Source organism: Sapajus apella, unplaced genomic scaffold (genome assembly GCF_009761245.1).
Source record: "Sapajus apella isolate SASKATOON/1434 unplaced genomic scaffold, GSC_monkey_1.0 scaffold69, whole genome shotgun sequence".
Taxonomy (NCBI): Eukaryota; Metazoa; Chordata; class Mammalia; order Primates; family Cebidae; genus Sapajus; species Sapajus apella.
In genome coordinates, this window is record NW_022437009.1 from 2,235,343 (window position 1) to 2,255,157 (window position 19,815).

The 19,815-nt window shown below is 36.5% G+C and overlaps 1 protein-coding gene across 5 annotated transcripts in view; it reads left to right on the forward strand.

Moving 5' to 3' along the window:
* Positions 1-19,815, forward strand: part of GDAP2 (ganglioside induced differentiation associated protein 2) — a 70,756-nt gene that overhangs the window by 3,680 nt on the left and 47,261 nt on the right. For all 5 annotated transcript variants that reach the window (XM_032249597.1, XM_032249598.1, XM_032249600.1 and 2 more), the window contains exons 2-6: positions 5,023-5,265; positions 6,345-6,484; positions 12,938-13,091; positions 13,538-13,626; positions 18,969-19,045. In XM_032249597.1, coding sequence (XP_032105488.1) covers positions 5,090-5,265; positions 6,345-6,484; positions 12,938-13,091; positions 13,538-13,626; positions 18,969-19,045 — 636 coding nt within the window. In that variant the 5' untranslated portion in view covers positions 5,023-5,089. The remainder of the gene's footprint in view (positions 1-5,022; positions 5,266-6,344; positions 6,485-12,937; positions 13,092-13,537; positions 13,627-18,968; positions 19,046-19,815) is intronic.

Genomic DNA, 19,815 nt, shown 5'->3' on the forward strand with positions numbered 1-19,815 from the left:
GAAGGAAATGGTCAGTGATAAACGTGGAAAAAATTGGATTAATTCTTGGATTTGACATTTGGGAAGTTATTCCTGACCTTTGGAAGGGCAGTTTTAGCATAGCTATAGAGCAGAAGCAAAACTGCAGTAGGTTGAGCAAATGTATGAAGAGAAGCAGAGTTGCAGAACAAATTACTCTTAAAAAGTTAAGTAGTAAAAAGAGGAGTTTAATATGCTGAAGAAGAAATGAAGTAGAAGAAATAAAGGAGGAGAACTTTTTTGAGAACAGGAGAATGGAGAGAAAGGAAAAAGCAAGATGAAATTGTAAAAGGAGAATTTGTGTTATAACACTCTCTTACAAGGAGAAGTGGTCAAATGAAGGAAATTGCTTAAATTAAGGTGATTTGGCAGTCTTAAAAGTGTGGAGTATACCCTCAAATCACTTGTAAGTTGGAAACAGTGAATGATTTTGAATTGGAGAAAAGTTAAGGTAATTGCTCTTCTATGCGGTTTTGAGACTAGTTATCTCATTTAATGCTCACAATAATCTTAGGAGAATTACCCTTATTTTAGAAATTAAAGAAAAAAAAAACTGTTTTAGAGTCAAGGATAACACAACTATTAAGTGACGGTCCTGGATCCAAACTCAGACCCTCTGACAACAGTCCAAACTCTCCCACTGAACCATGCTGTCTCCACCTCACTACATAATTGCATGTGGAAATATTTACCTTAAAATACTAAAGAAGCTGGATTCAAAATTGTGTCAGTGTGATTTTACCTATCACAGAAAAAGGTAGTAACTACATCAAAAGTTGAGGAATTTTTTCCTCCTCCTTAATTTTCCTACCCCTTAAAAGAAGAAACCAAAATTCCTTCTTTTCTTTTCTTTTTTGAGATAAGGTTTGCTCTGTCACCCATGCTGGAGTACAGTGGTGTAATCTTGGCTCACTGCAACCTCCACCTCATGGGCTCAAGCAGTTCTCTTGCCTCAGCCACCTCAGTAGCTGGGACTGCAGATGCATGCCACCACACCTGGCTAATTTTTTGTATTATTGTATAGATGGGATCTAACTAAGTTGCCCAGACTGGTCTCAAACTCCTGGGCTCAAGTGATCTGCCTGGCTAGCCTCCCAAAGTGCTGAGATTACAGGTATGAGCCACTGTGTCCAGCTAATTTGATATTTTTCAAATGTTCTGTAAGCATGTATTACTTAGAGTCAGAAAGAAAAGTTATCTTAAAAAAGCAATTTTGTCCTGAATGTTTGGCATTCAAGTTTGGAAACTGAAAACTGTGTTTGTGTTTAATGGATTTTTTTTTTTTAAGATTATGGTTAAGAACTTTCAGTATGAGTCATTGTCATAAAAAATCTGCAGATAATTTTTTGAAATTATGAGCTTGTGCCAAGGGTCATTCCATTGAGCATGAGGCAATTTCATGATGATAGATGAATATGGTCTTCATTTGTCCTCTGTTCAGCTTGTCCTTTTCAAGTCTGAATACTTATGAACAGATCAACAAAACTTGTGGAAAGGCCAATTTGATGGACTAAACACCAACTTCTAGGTAAAATTAGTTTCTTTATTTCAAAGTAATTTCAGAGGTGTATTCAGTGTCAAATAAGAATAGTCTTCTCATACAAATTTGTCACTGTATAACCTACAAGGCCTTTCTGAAATTGTTATATAAATGATCATATTTCCTGTTCCACAGTGTTGATTCAGGAATTAACATATTACACTAGATCCATGTTTTGTTCCAATGAGTATCCCATGTCTCTCAGGAGGAAACATCACGGAATATATTATAGAAGGGCATGCTTGTTCTCTTTGATAAAAAAACATTAGAACCACGCTGAAAAATTTCTCAGAAAATTTCAGGAGATCATGTCCTTTGCAGCAACATAGATGGAGCTGGAGGCCATTATCCTAAGCAAACTAATGCAGGAACAGAAAACCACCTACTGTATGGTCTCTCTTATAACTGGGAGCTATACAGTGAGAACACATGGACACAAAGAAGGGAATAACAGACACTGGGACCTACTTGAGGGTGAAAGGTGGGAATAGGGAGAGGATCAAAAAACTACCCATCAGGTACTAGGCTTATTGCCTGGGAGATGTAATAATCTGTATACCAGACCCCTGTGACATGCAATTTACCTATATAACTAACCTGCATATGTACCCGTGAACCTAAAAGTTAAAAAAAGAGAACTAAGAGAAAAGACAAGAGAATCTGAAATTATGTGCCTCCTGATGAAAGACACACCATCTCATATAATCTTGGCAGAACTGACTAACAAGAAAATTTCAAATAACAATATGCAAGCAATAAAATCCAGACTGTGGGACACCACAGTTTCAGCAAATAAATTTTACAGAAAAGGAAAGGTTGGATGGGGGACTTGTAGATTAAAAGAGGTGTAAGGTATACATTAAAATGTTTTAAATGTCTAATATTAAACTATGGTTTCTGGGGATGCACTCTTAGGTGAAAAAGCTATGTAAGAAAGTGATCAAAAGTCCTCGTATTAGTTACTTTGAGGGATAGGAAGGGGTTGAGATCATGACGGATCGCATGGAGGTACCTCTGGGTGCCTGCACAGTTCTCTTTCCTGACTTGGGTGGTGGTTTCCTTTGTAATAGCTCACTAAACTGCGCATTTATTTGGAGGGAAAAAAGTTTACATGCCAACTTTCTTTCCCTGATCATCTGTCTGCCCTTATAGATTTCATGTTACCAACAACCTCCAACTTACTAAACCATTAATCAGTTCTTAGTCCTGTTACTCAGCCTTTCAGTAGCATTTAACTGACATCTCAAGTATTCCTTGAAATGTTTTCTTCACTTGGGGAAAATTAGAGTAGGTTGTAGGGCAGATTGATAACCAATGGTTTTTCTTTTTCTTATTTATTTATTTATTTATTTATTTTTTAATAAAGATGGGGTTCCACCATGTTGGTCAGGCTGGTCTTGAACTCCCGACCTCAGGTGATCGCACTTCCCTGGTTTGCCTTCCTTTCTTACCAGTCCTCTATTTTACTTTCTGACTTGTCCTCTTTCCAACCTCTAGGTTTTGTTGTAGGACTCAGTCCTTGGATCTCTTTTCTCTGTTTGCATTTACTCTCTAGGCTGTTTTGTCCAGTTCCCATAGCTGTAAATACCACCCATATGCCGAGACTTCCAAATTTATATCTTTAGCCCCATCTTCTGTGAGCTCTAGCCTCATGTAACCAATTTGCATGTTTGACATAAACACTTGGTCATAGAATGAGCATCTCAAACTTAGCACACCCAGCTCACGCCTGTAATCCAAGCACTTTGGAGGCCAAGGCGGGCGGATCACCTGAGGTTGGGAGTTCAAGACCAGCCTGACCAACATGGTGAAACCCCGTCTTTATTAAAAAAAATAAAAATAAAATAAGAAAAAGAAAAACCATTGGTTATCTACTCTCCACTACAACCTACTCTAATTTTCCCCATTCTGTGTAAGCAGCATGACAGTACTCAATTGTGTAAGCCAGTAATCCAGAAGTTATCTCTGGTTCTGTTCTTTCTCCCTACTGTGTATATTCATTAAGTAAGTCTTGTTGACTCCATCTTCAAAATACGTTCCGAATCTAATGTTTCTTATCTCTACCATCTCACCTAAATTACTGCAGTCATTTTCTATTGGTGTCTGCACCTACTCTTGCCGTTTCTCAGTTTAATTGTAGCTAGAGTATTCTTTTCAAATATTATTTATGTTTAATAATTGCCATGAACAAGATCCTCTAATAGCATCCCCTAATATTTAGAATAAGATTTAAACTTCTTACCATGGCTTACAAACTGTATCTCTGGCTTTTCCTTCTCTTACCAACCTCATCATTTACCACTCATCACCTGGCTTATTCTGCTCTACCTAAACTGACCTCCTTGCTTGTCCTGTAATATACCAAGATCCTTCTTGTCTTTTTGGCCTTTGCCTGAAACATCCTTTAGAGCTCATGTGTCTCGCTCTCTCATTCTATCTTTCAACTCACATGTTACCTGTTCTCTCATAATCCTTATTTCCTCTAGTCATGCTGTTAGATACCTGCCTGTTTCTTTATCATTTATCATTTTCTGTCATCTCCATGGAAGCATAAGCTCCCTAAGGGCAGGGACTTGCTCTTTTCACCAGTGTATGCCCAGTGCCTGCAATAGTATCTAACATACAATAGATGCTTGCAAAGATTTTTTTTTTCCTGAGATGGAGTTTTACTCTTGTTGCCCAGGCTGGAGTGCAATGCGCGATACAAAGATTTATTCGATGAATGAATATACCATTTTACTGAAATAGCTGTTTGACTCATAGGCAAATTGGTTCTCCTTTTCTCTGGCAACAAAGAATTTCCCATAACTTCTGTCTAGTACTTGACAGTATGTCTTCCAACACCGTCCTCTTCTAATATCAGTATTTCAGCACAACCAGCCACCTACCATATCACTGTCTTACACATCATATCCTATACATTGTCAACTCCTGTTCATCCTTCCTTTGTATTTTGCCTCTTAAATGTGCGCCTCTTTCTGTATCTCCTTTCCTAGTTGAAACCTTTATCATCTCTTACTACTTGATTGCAGTAACCTCCTGCTTCTCATTTTGTCTTACCTAGTACATCTTCCACATTATCATCAGACTTTAAATTATATATACTATTTATATTTGCATCTCTTGCAGTATCTGTCACTTTTTGTTTTTTCAATAGTAGGCACTCAGTGAATGTTGAATGAATAGTCCTGTTTCTGGAAAGTAGAATTGATAGGCCATGTGATTATTTTAATGGCTATAATTCTTTGAAAAGAATTTATGCTTAAATAATCACTCTTTAATCCTGTTTTAGAAATGCTGTAGCAATTCTTTGTTGTCCATTGTTTTTAATGGACTTTTTAAGTGACTATAATCACATAATATACTATTGGGTTATTTCACAGTGGAATTTTGTTTACTGCTTTAATAGAATTCAAGTAATATCTGTGTTTCTCTATTAAAATGATTCTTTCTTTTCTCTTAAGCTGAAGTCTCCAGTGAATATTGAATTGCTGAGGAATTTGGGAAGAGACAAATCAAAGCTCTCATTCCATGGATCCCTTAGGTGCACCTTCCCAGTTTGTGGATGTGGATACACTACCAAGCTGGGGTGACTCATGTGAAGATGAATTAAATTCCTCTGATACCACAGCTGAAATATTTCAGGATGACACTGTTCGATCACCTTTTCTTTATAATAAGGACATCAATGGAAAAGTAGTTCTTTGGTAATTATTTGATTGCATCATATGAGGAGATAACATTTTCTCATAATTGATTGTAACCTCTTTAAGCCCTAGCATTGTTGAAATATAGCTTTGCATATACATATACAGCTTTATTGAGGTCTAATTGATATTTAATAAACTACATATTTAAAGTATGTAAGTTTTGACTTATGTTAGTACATCCACTAAGCCATCACCACAGTCAAGATAGTGAATATATCTGTCACTGCCAAAAGTTTTTTTCTGTTTCTTTGTAATTCCTCCCTCCTGCCCTTCCCTGCCTCCCCATCCCTAAGCACCCACTGATCTTCTTGTGACTGTAGGTTAGTTTGCATTTTCTAGAGTTTTATATAATGAATTGTGTGCGTTTTAGTCTGTTTTCAGAAGGATGATTTAAATTCATCTGTATTATTTTGTGTATCTAAAAAGCTGCTTTATTGAGACATTGACATACAATATAATTCATCTATTCAAATTGCACAATCTAGTGATTTTTAATGTATTCATAGAGTTGCATAACCCTCACCACAGTTAGGTTTAAAACATTTTCATCAGCCCAAAGCCCCATTAGCGGTCACTCCCTGTTTTTCCTCATTCCCTCTAGGCAATCACTAATCTACTTTCTTATCTCTATTTGCCAGTTCTGAACATTTCACATAAATAGAATGAATACAGTAAAATTTGTGTTTTTTTGTGACTTAGCATAATGTTTTCAGGATTCGTCCACATTGTAGTACAAATCAATATTTTTTTAGGATTGAATAATATTCCACTGTATGGGTATACCACATTTATCAGTTCGTTAGTTGATGGATATTTGGATTGTTTCCACTCTTTGGCTATTATATAAATAATGCTGCTATTTCTAAACATGATGGTTTTGTGAGTTTCATGGTTACAACAGTTGCATTAAAGATCTAAGATGCCAGATAGAAACTTCCTTTCTACTATTGCTTAGCTCTTGAGCTAGCAAAACCAACATTATGAAAAAAGTCAAGGATAAAATGTTTTGAAATAATTAGGAACTAGATTTCTTCTTCTTCTTCCCCACACTTGTTTGTTCCTTATTGTTTCTTCAGGAAAGGAGATGTGGCGTTACTGAACTGTACAGCCATTGTGAATACCAGCAATGAAAGTCTCACAGATAAGAATCCTGTGTCAGAAAGTATCTTCATGCTTGCGGGGCCTGATTTGAAAGAAGATCTCCAGAAACTTAAAGGTGAGTGAATTTTCTTTGGTATATTATTGCTCAGGAAACTTGTGTTTTGATGTCCTCTACCTTGAAGAGGCATGTTTTGTGGGAAAATTATGTAGATGTAACCATTTTTCTTTTATTGAAACTAAATAAAAGCTGCTTTTGAAAGCCCCATTTTAACAAAATTTATTACATTTTGAAGTGTGTTAAAAACTGAGTCCTGAGAATTTACTACCAGTAAAACTTCCCTGTCCCGTCCTGAATTTTAAATGACAATCATTGTAACTAGTTAGTTTTGGTAGCATATTCATGGCTGCATATTTTCTTGTGCAAAAGATGCAAGAAAAGTGTTGTAAAATGACTATCCTCTTGAACTCAAAAACTGCTAAATTACCAACCTTGCAGCCCTTTGTTACTTGAGCTCAAATGAAATACTGTGAAATTCAGTCTTCCCATTGTATAGAAAATATTTATGAACTATAGCAATGTTTCTTAAAATGTAAACAGCAAAGTTAACCTGTATAAAATCTCGCCTTCTTTGCCTTCTATCATTTAACACTGACAACTGGCTTCTAACCTAATACAAATAATAGAACTTGAACAAGAATACTTACAGTGCTGACTCTGTGAAAGAAGGGATAGAATGAGAAGAATTGCATTTTTTGATCCAGAAACTGAATTTTGACTATAAGGACAATGTGGGAAAATGGTCTTAACTAAGCTGCAAAACAAGAGACGATGAAGAACATGTAGAAACTAGAAATGATATTAAAGATAATACTGAGAAGTTCTTTGGTAAAAGTAACAGAGAAGCTGGTCTGAAAGAATTCCTAATGGCTTGATAATAAAGAAAAGAAGAAAATTTAACAGAAGTGTGCAAGTAAAACCTCAATATTAAACTGGGTGTGTCTGAGCACCTCCAAACTGGGATTCATATTATAACTCTGCCCTTTACTAACTGTGTGACATAAGACTAGTTACTTCACCTCTGAATCTGAGTTTCTTCATCTCTAAAATGGGGATGGTAATAGTAGTTCCAACCTCAGTTCTGGACATATAGCAAAAACTCAATAAATATTTAGTGATGGAAAAAATTAATATCTTGAAGACTAAATTACATAATGGACATTAGTTGCTAAGCACACCCTAAGTGTTCAAAAAGTATTATTTCTAGTGTTAGTTAGTAGGCCCCAATTGTGTGTTTAGTGAATCAGTGCCAACCTTTAGGGCTGCATACTTACTCCTCTCCTCTCTTTACATTTTTATTAATGACTTAATAAAAACAAGCATGGCTTACCAAATTTGTAGATGATGGAAAGCTGAGAAGATACTGGTTGATAGACTAAAGATTTTCAAGTGACTGAAAGTATAAGCCAGAAAATGAAAAACTTAACAGATGAATATTAAAGTCTTGTAATAAGTTGGAAATGATGGGGAAACATCATTAGTTTAACAATACTTCATGTCTTAGTAAAATGGCATTATTTTCCATGCCATTTTTCTTTTTCTTTCGTGTTTTTTTTTGTTTTTTTTTTTTTTGATATGGTGCAATCTTGGCTCACTGCAACCTCTATTTCCCAGGTTTAATCGAGTCTCCTGCCTCAGCCTGCCATGTAGCTGGGATTACAGGCATGTGCCACCACACCTGGCTGATTTTTGTATTTTTAGTGGCAATGGGATTTCACCATGCTGGCCAGGCTGGTCTTAAACTCCTGACCTCAAATGATCTGCCTGCCTCGGCCTCCCAAAGTATTGGGATTACAGGCATGAGCCACCACACCCAGCCTCCCATTTCATTTTTCATTCAAGAAACCTTAGGGTTAACACTTTCCTCTTTCTTATCCCTCACATAAAGTCTATCAGCATGCCCTAAATTAGTCTTAAATCTATTTCTGCCTGTCACCATTGTCCCCAGCAGCTAGCATATGCAACCATCATTCCCTGCCTACATTACAGCCGTATCCTCTCTCCCAGCCGATCTCGCTATGTCCATTCTTCATTTCTTAAATCCATTGTCCACACACAACCAGTAAGTGTAAACTCCTTCTTCTTATGGTTCCCCTACTTCAAACCATTTAGTGGCCTCCCATTAAACTTAAAAATCTAAACTCCTTAAACTGATCCCCATGGCCTTGCAAGATTTCAGTCACTTTTCTCTAGGCTTAGCCCATGCCCCCATTTCCCTTCCTTTCCATGCTTTAGTCAAACTGATCTTTTCTCACTGCCTTGTCATCCAAGCTCCTTTCTAGTTTTGCACTTGCTGTTGGTCTTTCTCTCAGTTGTCAACCCTTATTCTTAAGTCTTGGCTTACATTTCTTCCTCAAAGCACTGTTTCTTTTTACTTCATAATAGATCAGACCACCCACAATATATGCTCCCAGCCTGCAGTATTTCTCTCTTGTTGGCTTATCACAATCGTAGTCTTGTAAATTGTCTTATAGTAACTGTATCTCCATTAAACTATAAACTCCATATGGACAAGAACTGTGTCTTTTATTACTACTTTTTAAGAGTAATAAACTGGGGGACACCTAACAGAAAATTACTAACATTGTGAAAACCAGATTATTTGAAGGAATAAGTTAAAGAGTTAGGGTTAACATAGGGAAGAGAATATTTGGGGGAAACATACTACTTATTCTCAAATACTTAAAAAAGGATCATATTGAAGAGGAAGAATGATAATCATGGTGTGTTCATAGAATCCTTGATAAAAAGATACGTGAAACTGTATGTCAGTTCAGTTAGTATCTAAGCATCTAAGAATTGATACTAAAATTAGAATAGGCAGGGTTGGCTTTGTACCCAAATTTCCCCCTGAAAATAATCAGTCTTATATTCACTTTATGAATTTAGAAATTTTATGAAACTAAACCTATGTGACTTTTGTTTATTGTTTAAACCTGTATGTGGGTGTGGGTGTATACATACATTCTTATATCGTTTCTTACGAAGAAAGAATAATTGTGTGTATGCTAGTCTCAAAATAAGATAATCATGTACATATTCTACAATTTGCCTTCTTCAGCAAATGAATTCCACCTTTTAATTTCAGAAATTACATACATCTACTACCCAGACCATACTTAAAATTTCCAGCTGATCCAAAAATGTCCTTCTTTGCAGCAGCTGTTTTATCCAAACCAGTATCCAATCCAGGACCATACATTGCATTTTTTTGTTATGTTTATTAATTTGTCTCTGTGTGGGGGGTTTTATTTTTATTTTGCTTTTTTTATTATTATACTTGAAGTTCTCGGGTACATGCGCAGAACATGCAGGTTTGTTACATAGGTATACACGTGCCCTGGTGGTTTGCTGCATCCATCCTTCCCGTCATCTACATTAGGTTCTCCTATCGTTAGCCCTCTCCAATCCCCCCACCCCCTGCTATCCCTCTGCTAACCCCAACAGCTCCTGACAGGCCCCAGTGTATGATGTTGCCTTCCCTGTGTCCATATGTTCTCATTGTTCAACACCCACTTATGAGTGAGAACATACGGTGTTTAGTTTTCTGTTAGTGTGTCACTTTGCTGAGATGGAGTCTCCCTCTGTCGCCCAGGCTGGAGTACAGTGGTGTGATCTCAGCTCACCACAACCTCCACCTCCTGGATTCAAGCGTTTCTCCTGCCTCAGACTCCTGAGTATCTGGGATTACAGGTGTGTGCCACCACACCCAGCTAATTTTTGTATTTAGATACGGGGTTTTACCATGTTGGTCAGTCTCGTCTCAAACTCCCAACCTCATGATCTGCCCTCCTGGGCCTCCCAAAATGCTGAGAATAGAAGCATGAGCCACCACACCCAGCCGTGTGTGTGGTATTTTGTAATCCAGCACAGTCCCCTGTGTATGACACTGGCTTGTTGAGTGATAGAGGCCAATTATTTTCACAATATCCCTCCTTCTAGATTTGTTTGATTTATTTTAGGTGCCATTTAGTTTGTATTTCCTATAAACTTGATATTATGTCTAATGGAGTCAAGTTTTGGCTAAAATATTTTATAGGTGGTGTTGTGTTGTGTACTTGATGGTGTATCATGTTAGACCTGGGCCATTGCTCATATTAAGATGGCATTCTTAATTGGAGTGATAACAGTTTGATCCTTCCATTCTGTTTTTTTCTTGACACAGTCCCTTCTGGAACCCTCCATCCTCCCTTTCCTCTCTAGACTGTTCTGTATTCCTGCTGTGCAGTTATTGTTCTTGAACTTTTTTTTAACATCATCCTGGAAAATCTTTTTATCTGTTTGATGGATTGGATCTCTCATCTTTGTGCGTAAATCTACCAGGAGATTTTGAAGAAGGATACAATAGGGCAAAACTACTAAGATTTTACTTCTACCTTCATACTTAATTTGTAATGGGCTCAGAAATAGAATTCTAGTTTGGAAATCATTTTCCAGAAATTTGAAGGCACTACTCCTTTGTTTTCTACTTTGATTAGTGCTGTTGAGAAGTCTTGTGCTGGTCTTATCCCTGATTGTATGTTACTGGTTTCTTTCTGGAAAGTTTAAGATCCCATCTTTGTTTCCAAGTGCTCTTAGATTTTACAGTGATGTGCCTTCATATGGTTTTTGAGTATTTTATGGGTTATTTGACTCTAGAAACTCATGTTTTTCCATTATGGGAAATTTTTTGTTTTATTTCATTCATAATTTCCTTCCTCTGTATTCTTCATTCTCTCTGAAGAAATCCTACTGGATGTTGTATTTTCTTGCTTAATTCTTCAGTTTTCTTATCTTTTATCTCTAATTTTCAATGTCTTTTTGTTTTATTTTCTGGGGGATTTCTTCAAGTTTAGTTTTAACTCTTCTATTGAACTTTTCATTTCTGCTGTCATGTTTTTCACTTGGCTATAGCACTTACATAAGTGCCATTTCCTGTTCTCTGAACAGTCTAATTTTATGACATTCTGATTTTGTTTTAAGTTTTCTTCCCTGTGTTGTCTATTTCTTGAGCATCTGCTGAGTCTCCCCTTTTAGTTTTTGTTAGAGGCTTTTGTTGGTTTCTGGTGACCCTTAAGTATTAGCTGGATTTAAGATGGAAGAATTGAAAAATTCATGGGAAACTTTGTACACATGGGTGTATACGTAAGTTCAGGCTGCTATAACAAAGTATCATAGGCTGAGTGGCTTATAAAGAACAGGAACTTCTGGAGACTGGAAATCTGAGATGAGGGTACCAGCATGATCAGGTTCTGCTAAGGGCTATCTTCCTGACTGCAGACTGCTGAGTTTTCATTGTATTTTCACGTGGCAGAGAGAGGGAGCAGCTCTCTGTAGACCCTTATAAGGATTCAGCTCTCATTCATAAGGGCTCTACCCTCATGACCATATCTAATTCTAATTACCTTCCAAAGACCCTACCTCCTAACACCATCACATTAGAGGGTAGAGTTTAACACAGGAATTTTGAGGGAACTCAAGCATTCAGTTCCTAACAGTGGACAAAGGTGGGCCTGGTGAGTCCTGAAGCAGATGACAGAATAGGAGCCCTGTTATTTTATTGGGGAACTTTCCCTAGTTACCATAATCTGTAGGTCCCTTGGTTTGGGCCTCTCAATTTTTTGCAAAGGAATCCTCCAGGTGTTTAAGCCTAGATATCTGTTTTGAAAGCCATTTAGGAGCAGAGGACTAGACTTTCGCTGTCAGGTATAATACTTCAACTAAATCCCCTCTTTTCAGCTGTGCCTGGGGTTCTGGAATCCAGAAACTCTCTAGTTGAACATCTCCAGAGAATAAACTTCTTCCCTGCTGCTCTGGTGTTAAAAAAAAAAATCATCACCTTGCTGTGCTGGCTGGGGGAGGTATTAGAGATTTGACTGTTTTTATATAAACTTTTTTTAGTCCCACATCCCACCTCACAGCATAGCCTTTACAAGTACTTAGGGCTCCAATTTCTGAGCCTTTTTAGTGTTCTCTAGTAATAATAACAATAATTGCTAATGCATGTATGCACTTTACATATAGTAACATTTAATTCTGTGAAGTACATACTGCTAGTATCACTCTTAAATAGGAAATGGAGTTACATCAAGGCCAAGCCCCTGCCCAGAGTGTCTCAACAGGAACATGGTAACTCAGGATTTGAATCAAAGCAGTCTGTCTTACATCCCACACTGCTTTTCAGTACAAATCAGCTTACTTCATATTAGTTATCTCATTTCTGCAAGCAATTAGATTTCTCTGCTCTGTTGAGTCAGTTACTAGTCAGTTGACCTTCTACCTTCCAAAATTTTGATGATGTTTATCTGTTCTTTCTCATTTTTTTTTATCTGTCTGTGCTTATATCTATTGTATTGCTTTACTGTCATTTTGGGAACAGAAGGAACAGAAATAAATGCTTGTATTCAGTCTGTAGTTTTAACAGAAATTTCTCAGAATTCTTAATACGTTCTCTTTGTTTGATGCTTTCATTTGTTTTTATTTTTGTTTTCCTAATACCTCCAAATTTATATGTGTTTCCATTGTTTCCAGGTTGCCGAACAGGTGAAGCAAAATTGACAAAAGGATTCAATCTAGCTGCCCGGTTCATCATTCACACAGTGGGACCTAAATATAAGAGCCGCTATCGCACAGCAGCCGAGAGCTCCCTTTACAGCTGCTACAGAAATGTACTTCAACTGGCAAAGTATGGCCTACTTATTTTCTGGACACAGCATATCATACATTGTTAAAGGCCCTAGTTTTTAAATATGAAGGCCCCAGTTTTTAAAGATTAAAAACCTAGCAATGGAAGTCAAATTTTAAGGAACTTAGGTGATTTAGGAGGACCCTGATGATATAATTATTCTTTCAAACTTAGCAGGATAATGGGATAGATTTGAGTGACTTGAGAATTTAACCTTTTTCCATTTTTATTCAGTTTTTATGTGTAATATATGTCCTCCAAAGAGTGCAGTTAAATTGTATATTAATATAATTATTGAGTAGTGCAATTGGGTTAGCTATTATAGTAGCTTTGTAGAAGAGGGAGGCAAGGAGAAGTTGAGCTGCATTTTGAAATTAGTTATATATTGTTGTGTATGTATTACAAACGTTTGAAGTGCAATTTTTGTGTTTTCTGTTTGATTGCAGAGAGCAGTCAATGTCTTCTGTTGGCTTCTGTGTCATCAATTCTGCAAAACGTGGTTATCCTTTAGAGGATGCAACACACATAGCACTTCGTAAGTAATATTGGAGATGCTGTACATGAATTGAATCTTAAAATTTTTTTTAAATTCTGGACATGGTGGCTTACAGTTGTAATTCCAGCAACTTGGGAGGCTGAGGCAGGAGGATCACTTGAGGCCAGAAGTTTAAGGTTTCAGTGAGCTGTGATGGCACCTGTGAATAGCCACTGCACTCTAGCCTAAGCAACATATAGCAAGACCTCATCTCAAAAAAAAAAAAAAAAAAAAAAAAGGCAACAAAATTTTTTTTTTTTTTTTTTTATCATTAGTTAAATAGTTATAGTCAAAGAAAATTAATTAAGTGATTGTGGCACTCTGGAGGGAAGTTTTATTGGCAAGTTGCAGAGCTCTCAGTTTACTTTTCAGGTTGACATTTTTATCCATTTGAATAAAGGGTTAGAAGACATCCCTATTCACTTTTTTAATTTAACAGAATTTAATTGAGCAAAGAATGAGTCTTGAATTGGGCAGCCTCCGAAACCAGAGTAGGTTCAGAGCAGCTGGCCTCTTGAATTTGAAAGTGATGCGAAGTTAAAAAGTATGGCTAATGCATTGAGTAATTAAATCAGAATTTAGAATAATCTTTATAGTCTGCAACAAATGCAGTCAGATTTCATGGCATCATATTTGTATAACACTTGGCAGTTTAGCCACTTTCACACATTGCTATTTGAATGTAAAACTCTGCATTTAGGTTTTAAAAAGACTAGGCTCAATTAATATGAGCCAAATGTGTATATGTGACTTAAAAATATGGCATTCAGCTAAAGAGAGTCCATGATCTCACTGTATATATGCAGGTTTAGTCCACATCTCAAGTTTTGTATATATTTGTGCGTGTCATATTGCATGAGACACTGACAAACAGGAGGACAAACAGTTTCAACCATTAGTGGTGTTTCTCCTAAAGAAGAGTATGCTTATAGCAAATATGATGTCCGTCTTCAAATATCTGAAGGAGTCTCATTGTGGACTTACTCCGTGCTACATTTTTCAAGCGGAAGTTCTTTGGGGTATTATCATAAACTACAATGAGCATGTGGCGAAAGAACACTATGCACCTTTTCTCAAGAAAAATGTGCATAAATACAGAATTTCCATGTTATTTCAGGAAATTTACAGATCATCATCAGGATTGTGGACAAGAACTTCAATTGTACAAGGCAAAGTCTAAGACCAAGTTGTACGGAAGAAAATATTGGTCCCACTTGAAATAGTACTATCTGTAACAGAAAAGTATTTTAGTGAACTTCTTGTCACTAGGAACATCCATGCAGAGACTACCTGTTGCAGCTATTATAGAAAACACTTCTCATTTGGGAGACAAACTATACTAAATGATGTTTAAGACCCTTTTTATCTCTAGAATTTAAAGTTGAAGAGCTGAAAGCCTTATTTCCACAAACATCACAAAGATATTTGAATGTATAAATTATTATTATATAGCCTGGAATTTAGGATGAGGATTTGTTCAGTCTTAGCCTTATTAAATTATAAGCTATTTTAAAATCCAATATTCTAATTGCTCAAGAATTTTATAGTAAATTTAATATATTTTATAATTAAGTTTATATACATTATATTAGACTGAGCTTGAGGGGCAGGGATCTTATCTTTCTTTCTTGAATGCTTGACATATGGTACTTGCTTAAGAAATACGTATTTTAAAAAGGGACAAGTAAATTCCACTTACTTTCCTTAACAACCCAGTGTTTTAGGTAGTATGGTGTCCATTATACAAATAAAGAGGCTCAGAAATGTTTCCTGTTCTCAGGGCTATACAGACTTGGAGCATATATCCAGACCTTCTGACTCCCAAGTCTAATAACCTATCTGTTATACTAGATGATTCATTACGTTTGAGTTAGAACTGCTTCAGTGGAAGACTGCTGTGTTATAATCTGCCTATTTTCTACATGGTGCCTAACCAAAGCAAAGTTCCTGCCTTGATATCATTGCTCCTAACAAGGCTTTTGGCTGGTCTCTGTATTCTCTGATTTTACTTAGTCCTTGCCCTGTCATCCCATAGCTTCTTTTATGTATCTATTTTTTATTAAGGTAATCCTAAGGATTATATTTTAAAGAGGAAGCATGATTTTTTAGAAAAGGCTCTGAATAGGGAGTTAAGAAGACTAGTTTTTAGTTCTAATTCTACCAGGCCAACTCTAGCTCTGTGGCCCCAGACAAATCACTTGATACAGTACTATAGGAGAGGTCAACTGTGAGAGTAACAGCAGATAAAGATTAATAGTGAGTGTAAGGGACTTTGATGAAGCAATTTCTAGAATTTAATTAGCAAAAAGGAAATGTACAACTCTTAAAGTGGGCAAATTAACTCATAGTTTATAAGGCACATTTGACTTATTATGCCTTAAATCTAGTGGCAAAACTGTAGCATCTCATTCAAATACATACACAGAAGATGATGCCCTTTGTTTGGTTACTTTATCAAACATTTGGAAAACAAATGGCTTGTGTACTTTTGAGGCATATATGGGCCAAGAATAAATCTAATGATATAGCTCTAAGTTCTTAGTATCAAAAGCTTTCTTATTAAACTTACCAAAATTTATTTCATTTGAAGCCTAAGTAATATGTTTTTGATAGATATATTAAGACTTGTGTTTTTTTCCTTAGTTCATGTGCAGCTTGTTCTTCACCAGAAAAAACCTAAAGAAACATCTGCGTTGAAATAAATTTATCAGGTTATTTATTCATCCAGCAAAAATTTGAGTGACTACTATGTGCTGTATACAAAAGAATACAGTGGTGAGAAATAAGATCAAGGTGTTTGTTCTTATAGTGGTTCCAGATGGGGAATTGTAATGTCCTAGATGTCATTCTTACAAGTTAAAGGGTATTCATTAGACATTTAAGCACAGGACATCGTGATTGGTTGGAGATAATAGTGCACAGATGAAACTTTGAAAGGAACGGCATGGCCTGCCCTTAGTACTAAAACCTTAGATTCATGACACCAGTCTTCACTGCTTTTGCAGAGTTAATTTTCTAAATGAATTCCACTGAGAAAATTCAATTTGGTTGCTATTTAGTATTGTATTTTATCTTCCAAAGGAAATAATATAATTATATTCTGTGAAACTATTATGCATGAACATAAAACTTGGTGTCAAAATAAATAGGAAACCAAAAATCTTTTTGTTTTTTGTTTGTATGTTTTTTGAGAGAAAGAGTCATACACTGTTGCCCAGGCTGTAGTGCAGTGGGGCAATCACAGCTCGCTGCAGCCTCATCCTCCTGGGCTCAAGCAATCCTCCCTCGTTAGCCTCCCAGGTAGCTAAGACTACAGCTATGCACCACCATACCTAGCTAATTTTTTAAAAAAATTTTGATAAACACAGGGTCTCACTGTGTTGCTCAAGCCAGTCTTGAATTCAGGCTCAAGTAATCCTCTCGCCCTCACCCCCCAAAGTGTTGGGATTATAGCCATGAGCCCCCATACCCTGCTGAAAATCTTTTTTTGAAAGTTCATTTTTGAAAAAGTATTAAAGCAGAATAGAGGGAAAATGAAAAATAAGTTTGTTATTTAACTGGAGGAGAGTTAGGAGTGTTTGTTTAGTCTTTTAACAAATGGGTTTGCTCTGTTAGGTTCTTGAGATACAGTGTTGAACAAAGCAGGCAATATGTACATGAACCATAAATTGTTACTAGTTACTTTTGAATGATTGCATATCACATCATAAGGTGTGCTAGGCCCCAAATTAATATTAATATAAAATATACTTGGTCTTCAGAAAGCTTGGTCTAGCTATAAAATGTGAGAAATTCTTTAAATGAAGGGTATTCAGAAGATTCCAGGAGGGGAACAAGGAAGGTTGGGGATGGCTCTTGGCTGGGTGTTGAAAAATGAGTAGGAGCTCACCAAGAGGAGAATGGGGGATGAGTCATATTCTAGTCAAAAGTAACCAAGCAAGCAGAGGCAGGGCATCATAAAAGTAAGTGGTATGTTTTGAATACAGCAAAGTAGATTTAGCTAAAGCATAAGCTGTGGGAGGAATATTTGGAAGTAGGACTAAAGAGCTGACTGGGGGAAAGTGGATAGTTGGGGCTGGAGTGTAGAGAGTCATGCTAGGGTTTTTGAATCTTAACCTGTAAGCAGTGCAGAGTGATCACCAGTGTTTAGTAAGGAGGGTAACATGAGAATATAAGTCAGCCAACAGTGAGTATGTCGACTTGGGGAAAAAAGACACAAGAGAGCAGTTAGGAGCTCATTGCCAAAGTCTGTGTGAGCCTTGAGAACCTGAAAGCAGCCAAAAGAAAGAAATAAACGTTAGAAATATTAGCAATAGAATTAAAAGTCATGGGAACTATTTGAAAATGCAATATGAAGGAAGAGGTAAAGAAAGCATCAAAGACAATTCAGGATTCTAGCTTGGATGATGGTTGGATGTTGATATGTAACCAAGGTAAGTAATGGAGGTTAAAAGGAGCCGGTTTCCTGGAAAAAGATGGCGGTCAGGATTTGGACCTATTGGTCAGGTTTGAATACATTGAATTTGAGGTCTGTGTGAGTTATCTGAGCAGGTGCACCCAATAGGCATCAGGGAATTTGGGTCTTTTGCTCAGAAAAAAAGAATATAAAGATTTGGGAGCCATCAACATTTGAGGTAATACCTATCCAGCAAATTAGTGAGCTAAGGAGAATAAGTATATCTAAAAAATATTGAAGACAAAACGCTGGAGGACAACATTTTTAAAAGGTGAGGGCATGCATGTTAAAGACTAAAGCTAGGGAGAGATCCAATGAGATAAGAACTGAAGTAAAGGTCAGTAGGTCTTGTTATTAGGAAGTTGATAGAGAAGAATTAGAATAACATAGAAATTAAGAAAAAATAATTGAGCTTTATTTGTGGAGTTTTGTCAAGGAATGAAAGGCTGGGTAAGATATCTTATACTGTAACTGAACGAATGGAAAGACACTTGTGCTAAATCATTCTGGCCAAAGAAAGGAATAAGAACAATGTACTGTATGAGAGAGAATTGTCTGAAGTCAGCATCTTCTCTTGCCAGACACTGTTCTTGACATTGGAAATAGAGCAATAAATCCAATAAAGCTGCTTCTGTTATGGAGCTTTCATTCTAGTGAATGGGGAGAAGACAGGGAGGATAACGGTACGCACATAACTCCATAAAATGTCTATCCCAGTTGCTGTGGAGGAAAGCAGATCAGAGACGGGTTTTTATACAGGTATTACTAAACAGAGTCCTGAATGAAGTGAGACGTGATCCCTTGCAAAAATAAACATTGAAGAGCTTGATTTTTATGTGTAAGTAATTTTTTAGTTATTGAGTAATCTTTCTGTTCTTTTTTGTAGGCACTGTCAGAAGATTCCTAGAGATTCACGGGGAAACCATTGAAAAAGTAGTATTTGCTGTCTCTGATCTTGAAGAGGTATTTTGCTAATTGTTACATTGTTTAAATCTTATTTCTACCTTTAAGCGTTTGCCTTTGGCTTATCACTATATACTTACTGAGTTTCCAGCGACAAATCCTAGTTATCTGTGCATATATTTGACAGTGGACTTACCATCATTCATTGAAAAAGGCTGTATTGGAAACTAAAAATAAGTCAAGAAGGAGCATTTTATTCATATTTTTTATGACTAAACCATTGTCACTGTAAGTGGAATCTTAGAAAGTAGAGTTGTTCTGCTTGGCCCCTGTGTTAGCTCTCAAAGCATCACCTTCTAAGCACTGCATGTTTGAGGAGCTTAACTGGAAAACTAACATGCCAGAAAAGCTTTGGTGACAGGCGACAGCCTAGCCTAGTGGCTGGCACTGTGAGATTTATATATTTTATTATATGTAGTTAGGTTTAATATATTTCCATTTAATTTCAAGCCATTCTAGAAAATAGTTTATTCTTGTCTCATTACACTTTAATTTTAGAGTGCTTTGTCTAATTCAGCTTACAGTATTTCCCAGTTTTGTTTCACTGAGCAAGTTACTTCTCTGCTTCGGTAAAATTGGAATACTAGTAGTACCTGTATCCAGTTTTTTTGTGATAGTTAAATGAGCTAATACATTCGTATTAGCTATCTATTGGTGAAGTATCTATTCAAAGCATATGTAGCTACATATAAAATATATATGTACTTTTGAATTCGCTGAAAAAAAGCACATTTACTTTGTTTCATGTTCTTTATTTATACATAGAGTCT